Below are 26406 nucleotides of genomic sequence, written 5' to 3' on the forward strand. Positions count from 1 at the left end.
TTATGCCATACAGGTCCCACAAACCCAAGAAACAATGTTCCTGGGATCAGGAGGGACTGCTGAGGCGGGGAAAGTAGGGAAGATCCATGATTGTCAGTGCCTTCCGCTGACAAATCACTGGATTCAACTTAAAATGATTATGCTTGTCCTATCAAGAAATATAGATTCTTTTAATGTGTTTATAGAGGCTTAAATTTACTTTTTTTAAAAAAAAATACTGTGACAATAAAGAAATGTGCAGACTGTTTTAGTTTTGCATACAATCACTTATTTTACTAGGAATTGGGTGCACAATCTATTCTCTTAGAAGCACTCCTGCAGGCAAGCAAGAAAACTACACAGGACTCAATGGAGCTCTTCCTGTGCTTCCTCAGCTGGTCTATGACCAAGTAGGTAGGTCGCAGACAGGTACTAAGGAGAGAAGCAGGACAGTTGGATGTATATATGGGAGGCATGGAAAGGCTTTTGCTGCAAAAGATGGCCTCTGTTTTACTCTGTTCACATGTGGATAAGACCAACCAGGCAAGAAAGCTTCAGTGTATGTATGCGTCATCAAGTCACAGCTGACTTATGGCAACCCCCTATGAAAAGATATGGAAAGAAGTAAAGAGGAAGGAAGGAAGACATGGAAAGACATGGAAAGAAAGGGAGGGAGGGAGGAAGGGAGGAAGAAATGGGAGGAAGGGAGGAGGATATGGAAAGGTATGGAAAGATATGGAAAGAAGAAAAGAGGAAGGAATGAAGGAAGGAAGGCAGGCAGGCAGGCATGGAAAGAAGTAAAAAGGAAAGAAGGAAGGTATGGAAAGGTATGGAAAGAGAAGGGAGGAAGAAAGGAAGGAAGGAAGGCTTGGAAAGATATGGAAAGAAGTAGTAAGGAAGGAAGGAAGGGATGGAAAGAAGGAAAGAGATTGAAAGAAGGAAAGAGAGAAATAGAAAGAAGGAAAGAGAAAGAAGAAAGAAAGAAATGGAAAGAAGGAAAGAGAAAGGAAGGAAGGAAGGAAGAAATGGAAAGAAGGAAGGATGAAAGAAAGAGATGGAAAGAAGGAAAGAAAGAAAGAAATGGAAAGAAGGAAAGAGAAAGGAAGGAAGGAATGGAAAGAAAGAAAAAGAAAGAAATCGAGGAAGGATCACAAAAGCGGAGCCACACAATCTTAAAGCAAGCACATGTCCTCTGAAGCAAACACACTCCCTACCCCTCCATCTCAGCTGTCCTGCACACACTTGTGGGTGAGCCAGTCCTCTGTGCAATGAATGGGGCTTCCACCCATGCAAAAGCACCCCGGCGCAGGCTGCGCTTCATGCCATGAGTGGCTCTCGGCAGCTGTGCACTTGCCTACTCGGGAGTAAGCCGGCAAGCAGGAAGTCCTGGGCCACCTCAGGGCTTCCTCGCTGCTTCTTTGCTCCTCCCTTTCCCCTTCCCCCCACGTGCCCTTCCTGGGCACTCGCTGCAAGCGCGGGGCTGGCAAAGCTCGGTGCCTGCAGAGGAAAGCCCGGCATGGTGAGGGAGGGTGGGCTGTCCTCAGCCCTGGCCCAGCCCTTCCTTGCTCCAGCATTGAGAAAGAAAGGGGAAGCACACTGGGTGCATAGATCAGGAGAGCGACTGGTCCGCTCTGCGCCTTAAAGGAGCCTGGGGAAGGAGTGAACTTGCAAGCCTCTGGGAGTTGCCAAATAAGGCTTGAAAAGCCGCATGTGGCTCACAAGCTGCCATTTGGCCACCCCTGCCCTAGAGTTTTCAAGACAAGAGACAAATAGAGGTGGTTTGGCATTGCCTGCCTCTGAACAGTGACCCTGGACTTTCTTGGTGGTCTCTCATCCAAGCACTAATCAGGGCTGACCTGCTTAGCTTCTGAAAGCTGATGAGATCAGGCTAGCCTGGGCCATCCAGGTCAGGGCAAGTTTAACTGAACACCATGAATTCCCTGCATCTATTCTCATGAAATATGTAGTGTTGTTCTTACCTGCTCATGTATATTTACAAGTGCCAATCCTGCTTCTGCTAACTGGAGAGAAAGTTCAGAAGGCAAAATGGTGTAAAGTCCTAAATATTTATTTTGCTGCTGTTCAGCCATTTTCTCAACAGCCTGGCGGTGAACAGTTGCTTCAGTGAGGAGGCCCTAGTACAGAATGCAGAAGAAATTATATTGCAGAAGAAAAATAAGTATGTTTTAGGTTTGAAGTTTGAAATTAAATTCATAATACAGATTAGATTTTTTCCTTAACATTTGATAATTTATCAAAATAATGAGTAAATCTAGATAATTCTAAGGGTTTTTTTTAAACAATCTCATTCCAACTAAGCCAACAGGAGCAAACCAGATCTGACAAACAAAACACCAATATACCAAAGCTTTTAAATGCTAATTTGCAGATTCAAGTGGCTGCTTTGAAAATGAGGGAACACTTACTGGGACAGAGTGACCCTTTGTTTCTTCTACAAACTAAAACCCATCTCCAATGCTACAATTGACTCTTATAAGAAAATTCAGAGATTCTACCTGAACTGAATCTATTTCGGTTTTTAACAAGCAGGATTTTGTTTTTTTCTGTGTGTTATATTTTAAATTTATATTAATATATAATAACAGTGTGCTTATATACTGCTCTTCTGGTCAGATTTGTACCAACTCAGAATGGTGAACAAATCCAGCATTATCATCATCCCCGCAATACAGCTGGCACTGAGACGGGTGGCTTAACCAATGTTATGTGCTGAACTCATGGCAGTAGTGGGATTTGCACCAGCAGAATGCTGATATGCAACCCAACCACTAAACCACTATGATTATCCAAGGGAGATGTCATAGCTTGGTGTCTACTCTGGACATTAATTTAGATATTCAAATCCCACTTTTCTCCCCAATAAGGACCCAAACCAACTTATGGCAGCATTCTCTCCTTCTTCCATTTTATCCTCTCAACAATAATACTGCGAGCTACGTAAGTCTGACAGAGAATGACTGCCACAAGGTAACCTACCAAGCTTTACTGAAGAATGAGGATTTGAACCTAGGATTTGAACTCTTGCTAGAGTACACACCTCAGAAACTGTGCATTATTTTTTGCACTGAAAACTGATCTCCTTGGAAGAGGCACAGATCTTTCAGCAGCATTTTAGTTCTCAGTAAGCTACAGACCATTACTGGATAAACACTTCAGACTATGGGCTTTGTTCTGCTGCTTAGAGTTAGTGTGCTGCTACTGGCCATGATGCTGCATTACCTCCAGATCTACTAATGCCTACCTGCTGATCAAGCTTTGCATCTCATTTGTCACTGAACGGAGGCCACTCCATGTGCTTCAATCTCAGACAAAAGACTAGGAAATCTACTAATGGTGATTATGGATATAAGCTACTAAAACTGTTATGATGAAAGGCAGTAGTTAGCATGCTGGACTAGGATTTGGGCAATCAGAGTTCAAATGCTCACTATGCCATGAAACTTGCTGGGGGAACTTGAGCCAGTCATTCTTTTTCAGCCTAACCATACATGGTGGTTGTGATGATTAAATGGAGATTGTATACCTATACTCAGCATCCTGAGCAACTTGGAGGAAAGGCAGGATAAAAATGTGCTAGACAGCTGGGCAGATTAAAATGGAAAGTAGTTTCTGGTCATAATAAGATATTAAATTCACAGGCAATTGACTGGATACCATTCATTTACATTGTCATTTGTTACAATTTGGATTCCGGGGCACATTCTAAGGCAAGCACTGACAGCACAGCAGAAGCCCCCTGGAGACATGCACAGAGGATCATACTGTCAGTGTTAATTAGCTGAAAGACTTGTGGTAACACTAAGGAGCCTAAGACAACTATAAGCTTGATATACCTGCAGGTCTTTAAGTTGAGCGTCTACTTCTGTTGCAGGATTTAATAAATATTCTTTGGCATCTTGAATCCAAAACTTCACTTTATTAATCTCTCTTTCAACTTCTTCACGCTCCTTGAGTTCTTCCTTAACTACTTTCCCACTCCTTTTCACCTTTTGTTGCATGCTTCAAAACACAAATAATCTTTTTACAATCCGAGAAGCACATAATGTATTTCATCTTATACTGTCACACATTTTCAAGTCTGTTAGTAATTGATTAACAGCCAAAATTATTTATCTGCTATAAGGGTAGAAGCCTATTCTTTGTTGTTTATTTCTTGCATCCAGCAATGGGAACCAAATTCAGTATGTTGGGCTCTGATCACATGCAATATCTTTATTTTAAAATTGATATTTTTCTTACTTATGGCATCTGTCTTGCATTGCTTTGATTTCTTGCATGATGGACATTTGCTCCTCAGAGCCAGATGCCATTTCTATGTCCTGAAGCATGCTACAAGCATATTGCTTGAGCAGTCCAAGTGATGACAGCTGCTGTTCCAGTTCCTGAATGAAATTACTGTGATAATCCAGAAGGTCCACAAGCTCACTCTTTGAGGCCTTTTCTATTGAGCTTTCTGGTAAGCGATCTTGCAACTGATCAACAATGTTGGTTGCTTTTTGCATCTAAAAAGTAAGGGATTTTTTAATTAGTCTCTTTAAACATGTCATAACAGGAATAACAATTTTCTTTAGGCCATTCCACACTTTCTGTGAAAACAAATCTGGGCTTGCTACCAGGTGTACTTGGGCTAGGTGCCACAGCTAATCCTAGCTACTGGTTTGATTTTACCTGAACAATACACATGATTGTTACATTCAGATTTTTCCGTAGGTTAAAAAGAAGCTATGGGTATCTAATCCAAAGCACACTGTCTTAAAATTTCACTTCACTTCATTTTTATTTATTTTACTTATAAATATAATCCACCTTTCTAGCTGAAAATCAAGGTAGATTATAGGATATAAACAGGGCAATCAAATTGTATAAGACAACCAATGAACAATGCAATAGAACTGGTATTACAGAATTAGAGAGCAACATGCACAACAAATTATTTAAGGCAAGGTATACCTATAAAGGGGAATACAAGGAGATTACAAAGTCAAAACAATGCAGTAAAATCAGGTAATACCTGCAATAATCATTGTCTTAGACAGTCCTATTCCATTATAAAAGTACCCTCCTGCGCAGTGTTAATTCTTCTGTAGGTCTAACCTCTTTTTAAACGTACAATAAATGTCACAGTAATCAGTGGGACTTGCTTTTAAATAAAGATGTATAGGATCAAGATTATAAAAGAATGCAGTGCTGGGTTTTTTATTTGCTTTGTATTTTTGCTTCTTTGTGAGATCACCACTCTGAATTATGATATCATGATATCTACTCTTTGTCTGTGTCTTGTTTGTTAGGTGAAACCTGTACAGCTTTAGAAGGAGTTGTAAAAGTCAACATGGCTGATTCTAACAGGAGGACAGAATTGTCCAATGTAAGAAGAGGAAATACAGCACCAAAGAACAGAGGAGGATGGCCCAGATGGGGCAGCAATATGATATCTGAAAATATGTGCCCTCAGTAAAATAATCATGTTTTAGTCAAACAGGAAAAATGTACAGACTATAAAGTAAACCTTCAATTAATTGTCATGCATTTACTTCTGGAATAACAGAAATTAAGATATAGTAAACAGAATCTTTATTAGCAAAAACAGGTCTTCTAAGCTCTTCTGGACCTGGGGTTCTCCAATCCTTTTTTGCCAGATTTGACAACTAAATATGTCAAAGTGTAGTTAAGATATGCAGCTGATCTTATGAATGATTACTAGAACTCTGTAATGCTGCTTAGGATTTCACTGTATATGTAGTTCCACTAGACTTCTTTTAAAATTAATTTTTAATTTTGCTGTAGATCAGTATTTAATAAACATAAAAATTAGGAATTGGTAAAATAACAAAATTAGTAAAATAACATAATTAGTATGAAGAAACTCAACTCAGAATTAATATTCTATTAATGTTAACAGAGGCCATTTCTACACGGCCTTATAGAGACAGTCCACTGAGGGAACACTGGTGTTTTTCCCCCAGGAATCCAGAGGTCTCCATTTGCAAAATGCTGGTGGTCTGTTTGGCTTCCATTTTTTGGCGCTTTTCTGGGAATGCACTTTCCAGAGTCCTAGAAAAGGTGCGGAAAAAAGGAAGCCAAATGGTCCACAAGCATTTTGCAGACGGAGATGTTGCCAATGTTCTGTGAGTGGGCTGTCCCTACAAGGGCATGTAGAAATGGCCAGAGAGCAAGAGAAGGGTTATTTTTGCAGATTCCCCCTCTCCCACTTCAGACCACTATGATCTTTGTGATCTGCCTGGGGGTGTACTTACCCATGGAGACACAACTTCAGGGTTAACAGAACACTGCATTGAGAAAGCGATGCAGAGGACTTATCATTTATGCAGTACAGTTCTGCTTAGATTTAAGCCATCATTTTTTTTAACAAAACAGCTTAATGTTGAAAAGAAAAAAAGTTATGAAAGTACAACATAAATGTCCAAAATTAGAAAATTAATAAAATGCAACATAAACTGATAGAAAAAGACAAAAGGAAAAGTTTTCTTTGAAGTATATTAGATCAACATTAATTCTATAGTTTTTTCTTCCTCTGTAACATTTCTTTTTAACAGAACACAGCTACTGAGGCTGACTTTTTAATGGGAAAATTAATATGGTAGGAAAAGAGGTATTAAATCTTTCCACTAAAACTATTTCCTTGTCAAAAATTGATACTAACAAGATACTTTAACCCACATGGGGGAGGGGAGGAAATGAGATCATCTTTATATTTTCCACAGTGGGGAATAAACCAACTTGGCAAAGGCAAATTGGGGAGGAGGGAGGGAACAGCACAAGGAGAAAAAATTATAAAGAGAAGAAACTCCTTTCCCACCACTTTCGACTCCCACTCTAAACTTCTTTCCCAGTAGCTCCTTTCTGTTAAAGTATATAATGGAGGAAGAATCCTGAAGATAAATGTAATGTGTAAATCTACCCCAAGAGTGCATAGTATTGTTGTCTTTGTTTCCTATACACACTTCTACATGATACATGAATCTGAAAGAGATACAGATTATATATGCAGAAATGGAAAACAGGGAATATTTATAGGCATTACACAACTTGGATCATCATACCTTATCATTAAATACATTCCACTTTTGCATAGATTCTTCCAAAATCCTCTCTTGCTCTTGAGCAACACTACGGAGCCTTGTCCACCGCTGCCAGACTGTGGTCATAGACCTACTTATAGTTGCCTTGCTGGCATCATTGCAGATTTTCTCCAACTGGCATGCCTTTTCCTCTAATGAAGTGATAGTCTCATGGAATGAGTTTACTGTGGACACTAGTGACTGAGAAAAACAATGGAAATAAAGTTTCCTATGACAGCAAAATTATGATATTCAGCATAAATTAAACCAAGATATTAACTTTATGAAGTTTTACAGAGTAGATATAAATGATTCCTAGATTTTCAAAAACTAGATAAATGTGCTTATAAAGTTTTACTCTACTCTGAGTTCTAAGAAAACTTTCCTATTAGAATGGGGGACCACTTGACCCGCAGTCAAAAGCTCTACATATATTCTATGCCCCTAGATAAAAAACCCAAAGGAGTCTTCAGAAAAAACAGAAATTGAAACAAACAAATAAATAATAAATAAAAATGTCTCATACTGAAAAACCTTTCTGACTAATCTCCTCAACTACTCAGCAGAGAAATAACACTAGAAAACTAATTTTTAAAATATGTGCCTCTGACACATGACACAAGCTTCCCAGTAAATATGAGTACGGGAAAATACACAAACATTCATTACAGAATCAGCTCTGAAGATATTTCAGAAAGAAATCTACATTCAGAAGTCCACAATTGATATTTGAAGAAATTTCATGACAAAACTCCTTTTAACAGTCATATTTACTTTTATTTATTTATTGGATTTATATCCCACCCTCCCTGCAAGCAGGCTCAGGATGGATCAGAACATAATAAAACCATAGTTATTTAAAAAAAATATACAATAAATAACAGTTAAAATCATAAGGCAATAAAATCAATATATATCACTCTGGGTAGGCACAACAGATCCCATTACACAGTAGAGTGGAACAAAACAGGCAAGGGACAAGCAGGATAATTCACCAGTTCTTCAACCACTCTTATAGGCCTCATGGAACATCTCCATTTTACAGGTCCAGTGGAACTGTCATAAGTCCTGCAGGGCCCAGGTTTCAACTGGGAGAACGTTCCATCAGGCCAGAGCCAGAGCCAGAGCTTGGCCCTGTCTGAGGCCAAGAGAACATCCTTGGGGCCAGGGACCACCAGCAGATGTTGATCTGCAGAGTGTGATGCCCTCTGGGGAACATACAGGGAGAGATGGTCCCGAAGATATACAGGTCCCAGATCATTAAGAGTCTCAAAGGTTAACTCCAGCACCTTGAACTTTACTGGGAATTCAACAGCGAGTCAGTGCAGTTGGTGCAGTACAGGTCAAATATGTGTCCTAAATGGAGTTCTCGTGAGCACACACATCACCACATTCTGGACCAGGCAACATAGTGGTGAAGTGTATGGTCCCTAACTTATTACTGAAACAGCTGAGACCCCCTCCCTACAATACTTCCCTCCTATCTGAGTAAAAAGCCTCTTTGAATCATTTGGTTTTGCATCATTTGCAGAAAGCCAGGAGAGTATGGGCTCCCCTGACCTCCTCAGTCAGGCCATTCCACAGGGTAGGGGCCACCACAGAGAAAGCCCGTGTGCAGGTTGCTGTTGATTTCGCCCATATGCAGGCTGGCACCTGCAAGAGATCCTGTTCAGATGAGCAAAGCTGCCGTGGAGGAACATAGGGAGGGAGGTGGTTACGTAGGTATGCTGGGCCAAGTTTGTAAAGAGCTTTGTATGTAATAACCAATACCTTGAATTGAGTACATTTAACTGATAGGTAGCCAATGGAATGACTGTAGGATGGGAGTGATGTTCATGCTCCTGCTTGCTCCTGCTAACAGTTGAGCTGCAGCATTTTGCACCAATTGGAGCCTCCTAGTTAACTTAGATGGGAGACCAATCTATAGTGCATTACAGTAGTCAAATGTTGATGTCACCATAGCATGGATCCAGGTGGCCAGGTCGGCCATGTCAAGGTAAGAAGCCATCTTCCAGGCTAGAGTGAGATTGTAGTAAGCATTTTTTGCAGCTGCCTTAACTTATTTTTCTAGTAGTGGTATTATTACTTCAGTTTTGTCTTTATTCAATTTCAATTTGTTATTTTTCAGCCATTTCACCATGGCTGTCAGGCAGCCTTCTAAGATTTCTACTGCATCCTGTGGGGACCTGGATAGCAAGATATAGAGTTGGGTGTCATCTGCATATTGATGACATCCTACTCCATAGCTGCGAATGAGTTCTCCTAAAGGTTTTACGTAGAGGTTGAATAACATGGGAGATAAGATTGCGCCCTATGGAACCCCACAAGATAGTTCTCATTCTGGAGATAGTAACAACAATAATAACAGCAACAACAACATACGATTTATATACCACCCTTCAGGACAACTTAACACCCACTCAGAGCAGTTTACAAAGTATGTTATTATTATCACCACAACAACAAACACCCTGTGAGGTGGGTGGGGCTGAGAGAGCTCCTAGAAGCTGTGACTGACCCAAGGTCACCCAACTGGCTTCAACTGGGGGAGTGGGAAATCAAACCTGGTCCTCCAGATTACAGTCTTGGGCTCTTAACTACTACACCAAACTGGCTCACACCAAACTGGCTTTCACACCAAACTAGCTGATCTCCAACGGTAACCCTTTGAGTCGGTTCCATGAGAAACCAGTCACTTGTTTCTAAATGCCTCAACAAGATGGCATGGTCTACTGTGCCAAAGGCTCCAGACAGATCCAGGAGGAGCAATACCTTGGCGATATCTGCTCCCCAAGCACCATTCTCTGTCCCTGACCATGGAGAAAAGAGACCAACCATTGCAAGGCGACCCCATGTATCTCCACATCGGTGAGGCAGTAGGTCAGAAGGTCATAATTGACTGCATTGAACACTGCCATCAGATCCAATAACACCAGCAGTGCCAACCTGCCTTGATCCATATGCTGATGAAGATAGTCTGTGAGGGCAACCAGCACTGTCTTTGTCCTCTGGCCAGGGGGAAGCTGGACTGAAACGAATCCAGGACTGAGGAATCATATCAGGAATATCAAGAATACTACTGTCTCCCTCAATTAAACAAATGTACCTTACAGAGAAGAACATTGTTGCTATTCAACAAATAAATGCTCAAGATTCACAGGACATCAACAAGTATTGAAATAATTTCCTGTTAAACTACTTTCAAAAGTACATAGAGTGTATAACTATCTACCTAAATTCATGTAGCAAAGTAAGTTATTTTCTCTTGCCAAACAAAAAAACGATAAACGACTGCTGTTTCTGCTTCGGTAGCTGCACAAAGATACGTTTGCTCAAATTAGGGTGGGAACCTCTGGATCATTAACTAACAGAATTCCTATTAGCAGAGGCGTGAAACAGGGTTGTGTGCAGGCCCCTCTACTATTTAACCTGTATATTAATGATATCAATGAGACTCTGTCAGGTCCCCAATTTATGCCGCCTTCTCTGGGACAACAGAAGATTTCAGTTCTCCTTTGTGCAGATGACATGGTCCTAACCTCCCTGACTAAGATCGGCTTGAGGAGACTCTTAGATCAGTTAGGCCATTATTGTAATGAAGAAGCTCTCAATGTCAACTACACAAAGACAAAAGTAATGGCTTTCAGGAGAAAGCCAAAAATCTCCCGCTGGAGCATTCTTGGCAACTCAATCCAACAATGCAGCGCCTTTAAATATCTAGGGGTAACCTTTAAAGAGACTCTGAACTGGAAGATACACCTTGCAATGGTTAAATTCTCAGCTTCAAGGATTGAAGGGTCAATCATACATTTCTTTTATACAAACGGGGGTTGACTGATAGATCCAGCACTGGAATTATTTAAGAGCAAGGTAGTCCCTCACCTCCTATATGGAGCTGAAGTGTGGGGTTGGAAGGAAGATATTCTAACTAGTCTTGAGGTAATCCAAAATCAATTTTTGAGACGGATTTTGGATTTACCCAAAGGCGCTCCTGCTGCCCTGATGAGGGCCAAAACAGGACTCCCCTCCCTTAGGGTACAGGTACACCTTGCAGTTTTAAAATACTGGAAAAGGATCAAATTTTCCAGTTCTGACTCCCTAAGTTGCCAATCAGTTAATTTTTTACTATCTAAAGACCCCACACACCCTGGCTTTCTATCCACCATTTGCCAAAGGTAAACCATCCCGGATGACCTGTTAGGGGTCTCAGCCAACAACCTCCCACTTAAGGAGTGGATTTACAAGTTAGATGCAGTGATGGATCGACTATCAATATTAAAATCTAAGGCAGCTCCTTGGTATAAACTAATCAAATTTGATCACTTAAGATCTCCCTACCTAGCCAGTATTTCTCATTACAACTTCAGAGTCTCTTTCACTGCTCTGCGCTTTCAGATGATGCAAACAGCTCTCTTGACAGGGCGTTATTCTCACATCCCTATGAAACACAGCAGCTGCATTTGTGGATTATCTACAGTGGAGAACCTTTCCCACTACCTACTTTATTGTCCATTATATAGTGTACCCAGAGCTAAATTCTTGGCCAGAATCCTATCAGTCACAAACACATATTCTGAAATCAAGAAGATTGTGTTTTTGTTATCTGACACTGATAACCATGTGTCCTACAGAGTCTCTCAGTTTGCACTTGCAGCCAAAAAGATAAGATCTAAGGTGGTATTGAATGAGGCTGTTTCGTGATTCCTGGGATAGTGTGGTATACTGTACTGTTTTAATTAATTTTAATTAACCTTTTCAAACTGTGATACTGGATTTAACTGTTTATTAATTGATGTTTGGAAAATTTGTGACGGCCTATGGCTATAGACAATAAACTCTTTGGTACTTTGGAGTTATTTTCTCCTCATTTAAACACTTTGAGTGAAAAACAAACACAGAGGGGAAAATGATATTTGAACGGGTGATGTGTCATAGATATAGCCAGAAATACAGGAGAACTGTTGCTGGTCTGGATTTGACCAAGAAGTTCATAGAATATGACTTTACACATAGAAACAGTGCTAACCTGGCCCCTCAACTAAGGCATGCCAAGAAGGGAGTCTGGAGGCCTAGAACAGAAGTGTCATGTATGCCATGCCATGCATCCATGCCACTGTTGTATTGTATCCCATCACTGTATCCTGATTTTTATACTAAGAACGATGTAGACAATTCTACCATTGTGGTCTCCTGCATTTTACACTGCATTTTATATTATAATACTGTATCTTATGCATTTTATGAGAAGACTCCTGAAGGTGTCCAAACTGCTAATATTAATTGCCAAAGGAGTTGGCAAGCTCTCCCTTATCACAAAGAAATATGCACTTTCATTTTTGTGTGGCCTTGGCTAAGAGCTTGCAGCTGAGTACTAACATGTATCTGTTTCACAGGAGGGAAGATTCCACTGTGTACCTTTATCTCAGACTAAACTGTTTTTTGATCCCATGTAACTTTTTAGGCTTTCGCGCCTAAATGAAAGGGGCAGGAGAACGTCCCTCTAATTGCCAGGGACTAATACCCTAGGACTGACAAGAACAACCTTGGAGAGAGGCATGAAATAGAGGAGTAACACAGTTGTGTGGCCTTGTGTAGATTCAAAGAACCATCTAACTCATATCAATAGATGCTATATGATCTCTTTAAATATATGGTGACAGCAGCGAGAGTAGTATATGCAACAACATGGAAGGTGGAACTTGTCCAGACATGACTGATGGATGAATAAATTGTATGTTTATGTGACAATGGCTAAATTAACTTCTTGTATGCATCACAGGCCAATTTCAGAATTTCAGGAAAAATAGAAAGTCTTTTTTATTATCTAGCTGAAAGATAAGGGTTATTTTTTTAATATGCTGAATATAAAATGGTAAGTGTATTTTAACATAAATAAATGAAAGGATGGAGAGGAGAAATGTTATATAGTTTTAATAATCTGCAATACATTCTGTTTTTGATATTATGTTTATTCTTTAATGTTACTTTTTGTTATATTATTATGTAGCTTTAATACTTTGTTATATATTTTGTTTTGATATTATGTTTACTGTCAAAGGTTATTTTCTGTTTTATAGTCTGCTTTTGATATTCTTTCTACAGTCCAATGCTATTTTCTGTTTTGATTAAATAATTTATTTAAAAGATGCTATTTGTTGGGGCCCAGGTGCAGAGAGCTTCTGAAAATGAGAGCAATGTCCAGCTTCAGAGAAGTTGTATTCAAAGATAGGTGTATTGTTTGAGGGTCAAAAGATATACGAGAAACTCATAATCACCAATTTTACATACTTGGTTAAGATAAAATGTGGCAAGAATGAACTAAAAATATTTATATACTTTAAGATGTTTCAAATACAGATAACCTTGTATGATATTTGAAATTATAAGGAAATTTGTTAGCCAACACTGTGAGTCCTTTTCAAGATGGACAGTGACTTACTGTTAGGAGATCATTCTGAAACCCTATAAATTGATTGGGAGCTTCTTCTTAGAAGGGGCTCCTTGCCTGTAACCTGCTTATCTTTGGGTAAGATACTTTCTTAGACTCATGTAGTTGCTCTCCTTTAATGATCTATGTGGTTATAATGGATGTTATGATTTTCTGTTGATTGAGCTAACATTAAGAATGCTGAATAATCATGTTTTAACAAAGCTTCGAATGAGGTTCTGTAATTCTATTTACTTGTGTACACTACAATACCCAGTAACAAACCTAAAACATTATTTGTGGTGTACCTCTTGCCAGGAGTTAAATGATTTGATGCAGGAAAGTAAACAAGATGTTTAGGGCCTCTTAAGTGCACACCTATCTCTGAATCAGGCCGGATCAGAGTCATCCAGAACAGATATGCTGCCACTGAACTATGTCTTCTAACACATGCTCTTCCTAGGACGTTATTGTAAGAAAAGGCAAACATGGACCTTGCAGAGAGGAATCTGCATGTATTTTACAGAAAAATGCTCAATTTTCACAGGAGGATCAACATGATTATTTAAACTTTTTGTGTCACACAAACATGGAGGGGATACCCAGATTTGAACCAGGAAGCATTTGATCTACCATTAAACACTCGGCCACTGAGTTATGCTCTATGCAGCTTAAAACATAATTCTTACAAATGCGTTATCCTGCCATATTTTGGCATTATCACCCATTGTAAAAAAAATTACTTTATTTTAAATATGTTGTTTTTGTGTCTTGCTGGACAACAAAGATAAAGATTGGTCAGTAATTCCATAGCTGTGAAATATGATCACTTGGTCCCTGGCCCCAGGGAGGCTCGATTGGCCTTGACCAGAGCCAGGGCCTTTTCAGTTCTGGCTCCAACCTGGTGGAAGTCTCTGTCTGTGGACACTTGGGTCTGCCAAGATCTATCTTTTCAGTGGGACTGTAAGACAGAGATGTTCCACCAAGCGTATGTTTGTGGCCAGTCTGTGCTATCTGGTGAGTCTCCCTACCAGTCTCCTGTTGGGAGGAGGCTGTATTATCATCCTGCCCCCCCATACAAATCAATCCAATGTTGCCTCCTCCTTCCCTTCCTTCCTCCTCTGTGCTTTATTAACAGGGGTGGATATTAAGGATGAGGACTGCCATCTTGGGGATTGCAAGCTGTATATTTTATGTGTATTATGACTATGTGATTTTACTGTGATTTTACATTGTATTTATGTCTGATGTAACCCGCCCTGAGCCCGTTCATGGGGAAGGAGGGCTAAAAATTGAACGACGACGACGATAAGATGATGAGAGCCAGTTTGGTGTAGTGCTTATGAGCACAGGACTCTAATCTGGAGAGCCGGGTTTGATTTCCCACTCCTCCACTTGAAGCCAGCTGGGTGACCTTGGGCTAGTCACAGCTCTCTGAGTTCTCTCAGCCCCACCCACTTCACAGGGTGTTTTGTTGTGGGGATGATGATAACATACTTTGTAAACCGCTCTCAGTGGGCATTAAGTTGTCCTGAAGGGCAGTATATAAATCAAATGTTGTTATTATTATTGTTGTTGTTGTTGTTATCAGAGTTATTTAACAAAGGCCTTGTGCAGGTAGGCTTGGGTGCGAGTACAGCTCCTTAACGGACAGCTGGATGCACGGACAGTTTGCCTTTGATCTAGAACTAGGGGCCAGCTGGATGCAAGTCCCACCCCTTTCTCCTTTACAAGTGCTTGCTGGGATGGCTATTTAACAGAGGCTTCGTGCATGAGGCACAAGCCTCTTGGCACAAGTCAAAGGGCAAGAGCACAAGAGCTCTTGGAACTTGGCCTGAGGCTCGCAGCTGGGGCACAGACATCACCTACACAAAGTGGAGGACACGAGAGGAGAGGAAGAGCACCACTAATTATCTATAGCTTCTGGGATGGAGGCAACACCTGTTGGATAATGCTTACAGAAATATACCATGGTTATAGCCCTGGACTGCTGTCTGAGTTGAGGCACCAGTACATTTGATATTTGAATATGTGTTTTTGGGGTGCATTTTTGAGCTTTCTTACTTGGTACAAAATGTACGGTGAATTTACTATTCCAGTGCAGATGGGAGCTGGTAGATATCGGGATGGGATTTTTCAAAGGTGGCCTATGTGAAGCAAAAATGCTTGCTATTTATCTGTCCTCTCTAGCATCTGAAGTGCTGATAATGCAGGGACCACTTCCATCCCCGATGCTACACTAATACTATGCAATATCAGATCTGTTAGGAAGAAGGTTGCATGCACTGCTGGGATGTTGCAGTAAGAGGAAATTGATGTGGTTTGCATAACAGAGATGTGGCTGCAGAAAAATGGCATGGTGTATCTGTCTCTCTCAACTAAATTACCTGATTAAATTACCAACCTCATTATGGTAGGAGGTGGCTATTATTCTTTGTGAATGCTTCAACTTCTGCAGACTTCCGGTACAAGCTATAGCTGGTATTGTCTGTGTGCTCCTGAATTTGGGAACTAAAGATAGATTAGGTATTCTGCTTCATTACAGACCACACAGCTCCCCAATAAGTACTCTTTCAGAGTTGGCAGAGCTGCAAGCAGATATGGTGTTGGAAACATGTAGACTTACTGCTCTGGGGGACTTCAATATCCATGCTGAGTGTTTCAAGTTAGGTCCAGCCCAGGGATTTATAGCTTCCTTGGAAACCCTAGGCCTCTCCCAAATAGTGACAGGCTCTAAGCATAAAACCTTGGACTTAATATTTTGCACTGAGCCTTTCAGGGAAAGGCTTGTTTCAATGTTGGAGATTTGGCCTGAACTGTGGTCAGACCATCATTTGCTGAAGACAAAAGTGAATATGGCCCCAACACCCTGTAAAATGGGGGGCGGGGTTCCAGTTAAAATGATTTGCCCACAAAGGTTCATGAATTCTTCTAGATTCCAAAATGCCTTGGGGGATTTTAGAATTCCAGACACATGTTCTATGGAAGCTCCTGTAGGAGCATGGAATGCAAGGCTCCTTGAAGCTATTGACACCATTGCTCCTTGTCAACTCCTCCAGCCTTTGGGACAAAAGCTAGCCCTGTGGTTTACCACAGGGCTGGATGACCTAAAGAGGGTTGGAAGACACCCAGAAAGATGCTGGTGGGAAACTCATGTGGAAACTGACAGAACATGCTGCATAACCCATTGGAGGACCTATGAAGTGGAAATGAAAGCGGCAAAGAAACGTTATTTCTCAGCAACCATTGCATCAGCTTGTTCAAGACCATTCCAATTGTTTAAGGTATCTCAACACCTTCTCTAAACCCTAATTCTGAACCTTTACATTCTCAAGAACAGACCAGTAGCTGTGAGGCCTTTGCTAAGTTTTTAGCTGATAAAACAGCACAGGTACACTCTGATCTGGTTGCTAGCTGTAATACACAGGAGATGGGAGAAATGCTTAATACAATCCCTGGCTCACATATGATCTGTCTTGAACCAGTTACAATGAAAGATCTTAACAGGATCCTGACATCTTTGAAAACCACTAGTGTGCTGGATCCTTGCCCATCTTGGCTGTTAAAATCAAGTAAGGACCACATAAGTGAACCACTGAGGTCTATTGTAAATTAATCGCTAACCCAGAACACCTTCCCCTAGCTGCTCAAACAGGCGGTTATCCACCTACTAATTAAAAAATCATCCTTAGACAAAAAAGATGCGGCCAATTATTGCCCAGTCCCTAAGCAGCCCTTTCTGGACAAACTGATTGAGAAAGTAGTAGCTGACCAACTTCAAGACTTCTTGGATAATTCTATTTTCAGTCTGGATTCAGTTCAGGTCATGGGACAGACCTGTGCATTTCAACAACAGCACTAGTGGATGATCTCAGACAAAGGCCATGCCTCCTTATTGCTCCTCCTGGATTTATCTGCAGCCTTTGACACAGTAGACCATGCCATCCTGTTGAGACTTTTAGAGACAGAAGTAGGCATCAAAGGATGTGTCTTGGACTGGTTTAAATAGTTTCTTATCGCAGGATTGGCATCAGAGATCAGCTATCTCCAGAATGAGAATTATCCTGCAGAGTTCTGCAGGGAGCAATCCTATCTCCTATGTTATTCAACATCCATGTAAAGCCTTTAGGAGAACTCATTTGCAACTATGGAGTGAGATGTCATCAATAGGCAGATGACACCCAACTCTGTATCTCACTATCCAAGTCCCCACAGGATGTAGTAGAAATCTTGGGTTGCTGCGTGACAGCTGTGGTCAAATGGCTGAAAATGAACAAACTGAAATTGAACCCAGACAAGACAGAAGTGATGCTCATTGGGAAGGCTGAGATCTTGAAGGCCATTGCACTCCCGACTTTTGATGGAGTTTGTCTGACCCTTGCAGACTTAGTTAAACCCCTACGGGTTATACTGGAACCAACGCTACTGCTAGAAAAGCAAGTTAAAGGAGATGTAAAAATATGCTTTCCACAACCTCGCTCTAGCCTGGAAGATGGCTTCCTACCATGATCTGGCCGATCTGGCCATGTGGATTAATGCTATGGTAACTTCAAGACTTGGTTATTGTAATGCACTATACATAGGTCTCCCAACTAAGTCAACTAGGAGACTCCAGTTGGTTCGGAATGCTGCAGCTCAGGTGTTAGCAGTAGTGAGCAGCAGCATGAATATTACTCCCATTCTGCAGTCACTCCACTGAATACCACTGGATACCAGTCTCAATTCAAGGTACTGGCTATCACATACAAAGCTCTTCGCAGCCTTGGTTCAGCACACCTATGGAACTGCCTCTCTCCCTTTGTTCCTCCATGATAGCTTCCCACATCTGAACAGGGTCTCCTGCAAGTGCCACCCTGCACATGAGCAAAATAAACTGCTGCCCATACATGCACATTCTCTTTGGTGGCCCCCACTCTATGGAACAACCTGCCTGAGGTGGTCAGGAGAGCCACCACTCTCTTGGCTTTCCACAAACAATGCAAAACTGAATTATTCAAGAGGGCTTTTTTACTCAGATAGGAGGGCTGTACTGTAAGGAGGCAGTTGAAAAGAGATGCTTCACTAAAATACAGGGACCACAGACTTCACACTATGTACTATCTGTTGCTTCAAGTGTAACCCTACTGGGCAGTTCTATATTGTTTAATGTCAGTCTTAGAATTCTTTATGCCCCGTTTCACCATTTCTTCAACTTTATATTGGATTTTTACTGATGTTATGTCTTTGTAAATTTTTATTTATATACTCTTATCACTTTTTTTATTGAAATGTCCTTGATATCGACTGTACTAATCTCACACTATGTAATCTGTTTTGAGTCTCGGTGAACTATAAATGACAAACAAACAAACAAACAAACAAATTTGCAGGCTCTTTACCTTATGTGATTCCAGTTTTTCTTCTGCTTCAAGACTAGATGTAGCTTTAGCTGTAGAAAACCCTGATAATTTCTGTTCAGCGTCATTCATCAGTTCAATTACCTCCTGTCTTACTGTCTGATATTCTTGCCACTGGAAAGCACACCTTTAACAAATAAATTATCATTAACAAAATGTTATGAAATCAGTTAGCAACATATAATTTACATAAAGACTGTTTTCACACTGCTTACTGGCCACGGAACATCGCGCCAAGCTCCTGAAACAACAGCGTCTTCCTGGCGTGACTCCGTGCGAGAATGGCAGTTTTTGTGTGAAATTGCGCCAGGAAGATGCTGTTGTTCCGGGAGTTTGGCACGATGTTCTGTGGCCGGTAAGCTGTGTGAAAACAGCCACAATATTAATATGTTGTTGTGAGCAAATATTTTCACATGCACTTTTTGAGCTCCACTTAGGTCACCTGGAGACATTTAATTATATACTTAACTTTCTTACTGAATTAAGTGGTACTATAATATTAAATTAGGATCACAAATTCAAAATAATATTGTTCTGATCTTATATGTGTACTTTAAGGTACATATTTTTGCTTTAATTTTTTTCAGTGAAGTTATAATAGACCAGAAAATAAAAGCAGCTACTGTTCTTATCTGTAAACTCCCAAATAAAGTTCAATGCAACTGGACAGCACAATAGTTTACCTGTCATCTCTAGATCTGACAATGAAAGTCGGTGTCTGTCTAGCTCAGTAATATATTTCTAGGAGTTGTTCTAGCAACCAGGACCTGCTATCACTGGCTCATGCTACCATGTAAAAAGTAACATGCAAGACACTACCACACAAAAATTTCTTCTATAAGATATTTTTACCAGCCAATGAAATCCACAAATACTCTGAAGCAATCAAGCTTCAAATAAACAATTTGGACTAGAAAGTTCAAGTGCTCATTCTACCCTTTTCCAACTGCTTTCTGAAACAGAACATCAATTTTCTTTTCGCTTCTACCTTGTCACAATGTATTGCACTAGGTTCTGGGAGGCTCAGATCTCTACCCATAAACTTACCGGGTGATTTTCTGTGTAACCTACCATATAAGGATATACAACATTCAGAGCGCCTTTGCAGAAGTGCAGGACAAAATGTGCAAAAGAATAAATAAATGTTAGGGAGCAGATCAAAGCAACTATTTGCCTCACCACTCAGGTAAGATAAAGATACCTTTCTAGCAATTCTTTCTGTGACTGTCCTTCTTCTTTTGCTCCCATACCCTTCTCTTCTAAAGCTTCTATGCTCTGTATCAGTTCTTCTATTCCTGTGGCTTGAACAAATGACTCCATCTTAAAGACGAGCACCCGTAATTCTTCCAGATGACTTTGGAATTGTTCTTCAGTGTCAAAAAATTCTATGTGGTTCCTTAGATTTTCCTCTGAGTTCTCCATGTCAAGGCCATTTTCTGCCAACTGTAGCAATTCCTGAGCATCTTCAAGCCAGTCACTAGTGGTCTGAGCAACCTGGTAAAATCTTTGGCATAGACTATATAATTTATTCAATTTATCCTGATAAAATAATGAAAATAAGACATACAATTAAAAAAAAACCTTGTAGCATCTAAAATTAGGAATTCAGTAATAAAACAGGTTTTATTTCTGATTTGGCTACTGAAACAGTCAATTATCCAGATTCTCATAAGCACTTATGTTTATTGTGAGACTGTTTGCATGGTATTTTGTAATCATCATATTCATACCAAAAGGCAAACTAAACAGATGTAAAGGATGGACTAAGGCCATATCGTTGCTAGATACTAAAAACATTCAGCATTTGGATTGTCATACCAATTGCGCTAGACTTGTTACCATGGCTGCCAACTGGCCTGGAGGGGAAAAGCTCCTGTCTCCTTAATAGAGGCATAATGGGAGGCTGAAAGTGTTCATGGCATACAGATAAATAACATTACCTGTTAAATAACATCCCATTAAGCCTTTATTAAAGGGACAGTACACTTTTTTTCTCCAGGCCAGTTGATAACCCTCCCTGGCGAAAATGCAAGCATTTTCTACATAGAACCCTGACTTTTTTATAAAATACAGTACTCCAATCAGTGATCTACCATATCTGCAGAGTGGAGTTTAAGTCTTAAAACCAAGGGTGCTCACTTTATGATTTCTTTGCCTTTAAGTTTCCTATGATGTCTGTACTGACCATGAAATCCATGCTACCAATGTAACATCTTAGTGAGTTTCAGCAGCTTAACCAAAGTTTTCAATTATATTTCTTTTTAGTTTGCATAAAAAAACAATTAAAACCGTGGAAGATGCACTGACCTGTTTTTTGTGTATTGCTTCTTGGACCTCACCATCAAGTTCAGAGAGCTCAGCAAGGCTGTGCTCTAGATCAGCAGGTATCAACTCTTTAGCCTTAATATACTTCTCCTTTTCATTATTGCTCAGTGCTGTCATTATCCTCAAGCGGGACTGCACTTCTTCCTGCTGTATTTGAACTTTACGAATTTCTTCTTGGATATTATGCAATTTCAAATTAAAACTTGATGGGTCACTTAATTCCACCTTAATGTGTCTTAGCCAGTCAAGGGAGCGGCAGATTTCAGTTTGGAAATCTATGCTTTGCACTAGCCTGTTTTCACACTCTGCCACAGTATTGCCAATGTCTGTATGCAATGTTTCCAGCATCTCCTGCCAATCTCGCACCTGTTGATTTGCTCTGTCATGTACTGATGAATCAAGCTGGGAACAAAGTGTCTCTAGATGTTCAGCAATGCGTTTTAAAAGGATTCCTGAATCTTGCAGACTGCCAGCCAAAGCATGATATATTTTTAGCTTTTCCTCCACCGGAAGTGTTTCTTCATTCACTTTTGCTTGTTCTTCCTTGACAGAATTCAGCTGCATCTCAAACTGGTTACACATCACTTCATGTTCCTGATATGCCTCTATCATATCTTCTAACTGGTTCACTTTCTGGTCTATTTGCCTCTTTAATTTGTGATGCAGAGTTGTGAGCAGCAGCATCTCTTCTGGTTGCCATGGCTGACCAGTACTCCGAAAAACTTCCCTTTTATGGTTTAATTCATCTACTGCAGCTCCAAGATTCATGACTTCACTTAGGATAGCTCTGTAATCCTGCTGGAGTGATATAGCCTCCTGGGGTAAAAGAGTAGAAGGGGTTTTGCGCATGTTTATAAGCTGGTCTTCCAATTCAGAGAGAGCTTTTGTTGTCAATTCAATTAATGACACATATTCTTTACGGGCAAAAATTGCTTCCTGGACTTTACAAAATTTGTCTTTAGCCATAATAATGACAGTATTAAATTGCTGAGGCAAAATGCTAAGTTTTTCATCAAGATAGGAACGGTCCATTTCATTAAGTGATGGTAAGATCTCCTGGCCATCTTTTTGTAGTGTCAGGAGGAGGTTTTCATATTCAGGGAATTGGTCAAGAATCTGCTGATACTTTGCTAACTGGGAATAAAGTTCAGCATTACTATTCATTAAACTGATCTCTGGGAATGAGACAATATCAGCTTGTTTCAGCCAATGGCAAACTTTATCTAAATCTTCTTTAAAATATTTTCTAGAAACTATATGCTTCTCCAACTCTACAAGTCTCTGGCTACATTTTTGTAAAACACCTTCATACGTGTTCTGCAGCTCTTGAAGTTTGTTTAACACCTCACTCTTCTCTTGTTCTGTTGTATCCTTCATTAAATCCCTCCCTTGAGACCAGAGTCCAGTGAATTCACTCTGGAAAGACTTTAGACTGGCTTGTATACTCTTGCAAGTCCTGATTTGTTTGCTCACATCTTCTGGTAGCAGACAGATAAATTCATGGAACATTACTTTCTTCTCATGTTGTTGTAGATGATTAATGGCCTGAAAGGTTGCAAGGAAGAACTGAGTCCTTTCAGATAATGCTTTATTTAGGTGTTTTCTCCTCTGCCCAACCAGATTGCTAAGGCAATCCACATGACTTTGAGCATCTGAGAGGCACTTCTTGAGCATCTGTCTTTCATCAAGTCCTAAATTAGTCATCAACCTATCAACGTCCTTTATAAGCGCTTTCAGAACAAGCTGCTTGGCCTCTACTTCACTGCAAATGGTGAGATGATCCATGAGGAAATTTTGAGCCAAGTCAGGGGGTGGGCTATGTTTGAGGGCCTCACAAATGCTAGGCTGCTGTTCTTCTGCCCACTCCATTAGTTCTTGAAGTTTGGCCTGCATCACACCCAACTCTTCTAATGTGGTAACAGACAACTGAATTTTTCTTTTGATGAGGTCCTCTAGCTGGACCCAACGCATCTCAAAGTGACCTGACTGTTCTTTCACTAATTCTCTGTCATCGAGGTTTAGGTGTTCCATTACTTTCTGCTTGTGATCTTTTAACTCTTCAAGAGCAAACTGTCTCTCCTGTAGAGTCTGTGCTAGCTTTTTCAATGCCTCAAGATGTGTAACTGTACTTTCAGCATCTGATCTGTTAAAAGAAATATTTATTATTAGATCAGTGCAGAAGTTAATATAAAACAAGTTAATATTTATTATTTATTTATTTATTTATTCAATTTATATACTGCCCATCCCAGGGGCTCTGGGCGGTGAACAGTTAAAATTGATAAAAACAAAAACTAAAATCAATATACAAATAATAAAACAAATTTACAAGGTGCAGTGGTGGGGAGAACCTTCCCCACCCCAAAGGTGGGAGGCCGACATGGCACCGCCCCCTTCAATCACCAAACGCCTGGCGGAACAGCTCTGTCTTACAGGCCCGGCGGAACGATAATATGTCCCGCTGGGCCCGGGTTTCCATTGACAGAGCGTTCCACCAGGCTGGGGCCAGGACTGAAAAAGCCCTGGCCCTGGTTGAAGCGAGGCGGGCTTCCTTAGGGCCAGGGACCACAAGTAAATATTTATTCGCTGATCGGAGCGATCTCTGGGGAACGTACAGGGAGAGGCGGTCCCGAAGATATGCCGGTCCCAACCCACTCAGGGCTTTAAAGGTAATAACCAACACTTTGAACCTGATTCGGAATTCAACTGGAAGCCAGTGCAGCTGGCGCAGGACAGGTGTGATGTGTGACTGGTAAGGTATACCAGTCAGGACCCGTGCCGCCGCATTCTGGACCAGTTGTAGTTTCCGGATCAGGCCCAGGGGTAGCCCAGCGTAGAGTGAGTTACAGTAATCTAGCCTGGAGGTGACCGTTGCATGGATCACTGTAGCCAGGTCCTGGGGCGTCAGGTAGGGGGCAAGTTGCCTGATCTGACGAAGATGGAAAAATGCAGACTTGGCAACCGCCGTGACCTGGGCCTCCATCGATAGGGAGGCATCCAGGAACACACCCAGACTCTTTACCACTGGCAAAGTTGCCAGTGGTGTCCCATCCAGGGCAGGGAGCTGGATCCCAACATCTGGCAGCCCCCGTCCCAGCTGCAGGACCTCCGTCTTCACTGGGTTCAATTTCAGCCTGCTCTGTTTCAACCATGCCGTCACAGCCTCCAAAGCTCTGGCCAGATTGTCTGGGGCCGTGTCTGGCCGGCCGTCCATCAACAGAAAAAGTTGGGTGTCATCCGCGTATTGATGACAACCCAGCCCAAACCTCCGCACCAACTGGGCGAGGGGGCGCATGTAGATGTTAAATAACATTGGGGAGAGTATCGCCCCTTGGGGAACCCCGCACACCAAAGGGTGACGGGCCGATAGATCTCCCCCGAGCGCCACCCTCTGTCCCCGACCCTGGAGAAAGGAGACCAGCCACTGTAAGACTGTCCCCCTAATCCCCACGTCGGCAAGGCGGCTGGCCAACAAATCATAGTCAACCGTGTCAAACGCTGCTGTGAGATCAAGTAACACAAGCAGCGCTGACCCGCCTCGATCCAGATGCCTGCGAAGGTCGTCTGTGAGGGCAACCAAGGCTGTCTCCGTCCCATGGCCAGGACGGAAGCCAGACTGGAATGGGTCCAGGACTAGAGCATCATTCAGGAATTCCTGCAGTTGTACCGCCACCCGCCCGCTCAATCACCCTGCCCAGGAACGGGAGGTTCGACACTGGGCGGTAACTGGACGGGTCGGTGGGGTCCAAAGATGGTTTTTTCAGGAGGGGCCACACTACCGCCTCCTTTAACACTCCTGGAAAAACCCCAGAGCTCAGGGAGATGTTAACAATGGCCTCCAGATGGTCCCGTAGCCCCTCCGAGCTGGCCTTCACCAGCCAGGATGGGCAGGGGTCCAGAGGACAGGTGGTTGGCCTCATCCCCTGCAGGATCCTGTCAACATCGTCCTGAGAGAGCAGGCTGAAATGGTCTAATACGGACCCAGAAGACGGCCAAGGGGTCTCCAGTTCCCTTACTGTATCAACAGTGGGTGGCAGGCCACGGCGAAGGGACAAGATTTTACCCGCAAAATAGCTCGCAAAAGCCTCGCAGCCAATAGTTGAATTAAGAATTTGGTGGTCTCCCTGAGAGAGGGAGACCAAGGACCGAACTGTTTGAAATAATTGAGCCGGGCGTGAGCTAGCGGATGCAATGGAAGCAGCAAAGAAATCCCTCTTTGCTGCTTTCACTGCCACCTCATAGGCTTTCATAAACGTCCTATAAGATGTTCTTGCCTCTTTGTCGCGCCCCCGCCTCCACACTCGCTCTAGTCGTCTCAGAGACCGCTTCATCTGGCGAAGCTCCTCGGTAAACCAAGGAGCTACCCGTTTGCGGGCTCGGAGAGGACGGCAGGGGGCAATAGCGTCGATGGCTTCGGAAAGACGGCCATGCCAATCATCCACCAGCTCATCTAACGTACTGCCAGGGGGCATCGGATCCCGCAGAGCCGCCTGGAAACCAATTGGATCCATAAGCCTCCGCGGGCGAGCGTAAATCCGCTCACCGCCCACCCGGGAAAGGAGCGGCATGCTCAGACGAGCCTTCAGAACAAAGTGATCTGACCATGGCACTGCATCATAGGCATCCAGGACCACCATCATCCCTGCCCCAAAAATCAAATCCAGCGTGTGACCTGCTTGATGCGTGGGAGCCGAAACAAACTGGGAGAGTCCTAGGGCCGCCATGGAGGACACCAGGTCAATGGCCTGCATGGAGGCATCGTCGTCAGCATGGACGTTGAAATCCTTGAGAACCAAAAGTTTCGGGAATTCCAAGGCCCAGCTGGCCACCGCCTCCAAGAGACCAGACAGGGAAGATGCAGGTGCAGTAGGCGGTCGGTACACCACGCATATTGCCAACCTCTCCTTGGCGTCCAACACTAGGCCCACACAATCAATGCCAGTAATTTTTGGGGTGGGGAGTGGTCTGAAGGAGAAAGACTCCCGAATGAGCAAAGCCACGCCTCCCCCCCGACCACTTGTCCGGGACTGGTGGAGGACCGTATAACCTGGGGGGGCTAGTTCTTTCAAAGCGACCGTCTCGCCCTCCCTCACCCATGTCTCGGTCATGCAAGCCAGGTCCACATTCAATGCTGCAAGATAATCTTGCAGCGTTTTGGTCTTATTATTTATGGACCTGG

At 42.0% G+C, this 26406-nt stretch overlaps 1 protein-coding gene across 1 annotated transcript in view; it reads right to left on the minus strand.

The window, feature by feature from the left end:
* The window catches only part of SYNE1 (spectrin repeat containing nuclear envelope protein 1), a 471821-nt gene that overhangs the window by 233248 nt on the left and 212167 nt on the right, over positions 1-26406 (minus strand). The window contains exons 73-79 of the mRNA XM_055002895.1: positions 21210-23370; positions 20104-20441; positions 18885-19029; positions 7062-7280; positions 4240-4502; positions 3834-3999; positions 1959-2114 (exon numbers count right to left, since the gene is read on the minus strand). Of these exons, the coding sequence (XP_054858870.1) occupies positions 1959-2114; positions 3834-3999; positions 4240-4502; positions 7062-7280; positions 18885-19029; positions 20104-20441; positions 21210-23370 (3448 nt within the window). The remainder of the gene's footprint in view (positions 1-1958; positions 2115-3833; positions 4000-4239; positions 4503-7061; positions 7281-18884; positions 19030-20103; positions 20442-21209; positions 23371-26406) is intronic.

This window comes from Eublepharis macularius, chromosome 1, assembly GCF_028583425.1.
Source record: "Eublepharis macularius isolate TG4126 chromosome 1, MPM_Emac_v1.0, whole genome shotgun sequence".
Lineage (NCBI taxonomy): Eukaryota > Metazoa > Chordata > Lepidosauria > Squamata > Eublepharidae > Eublepharis > Eublepharis macularius.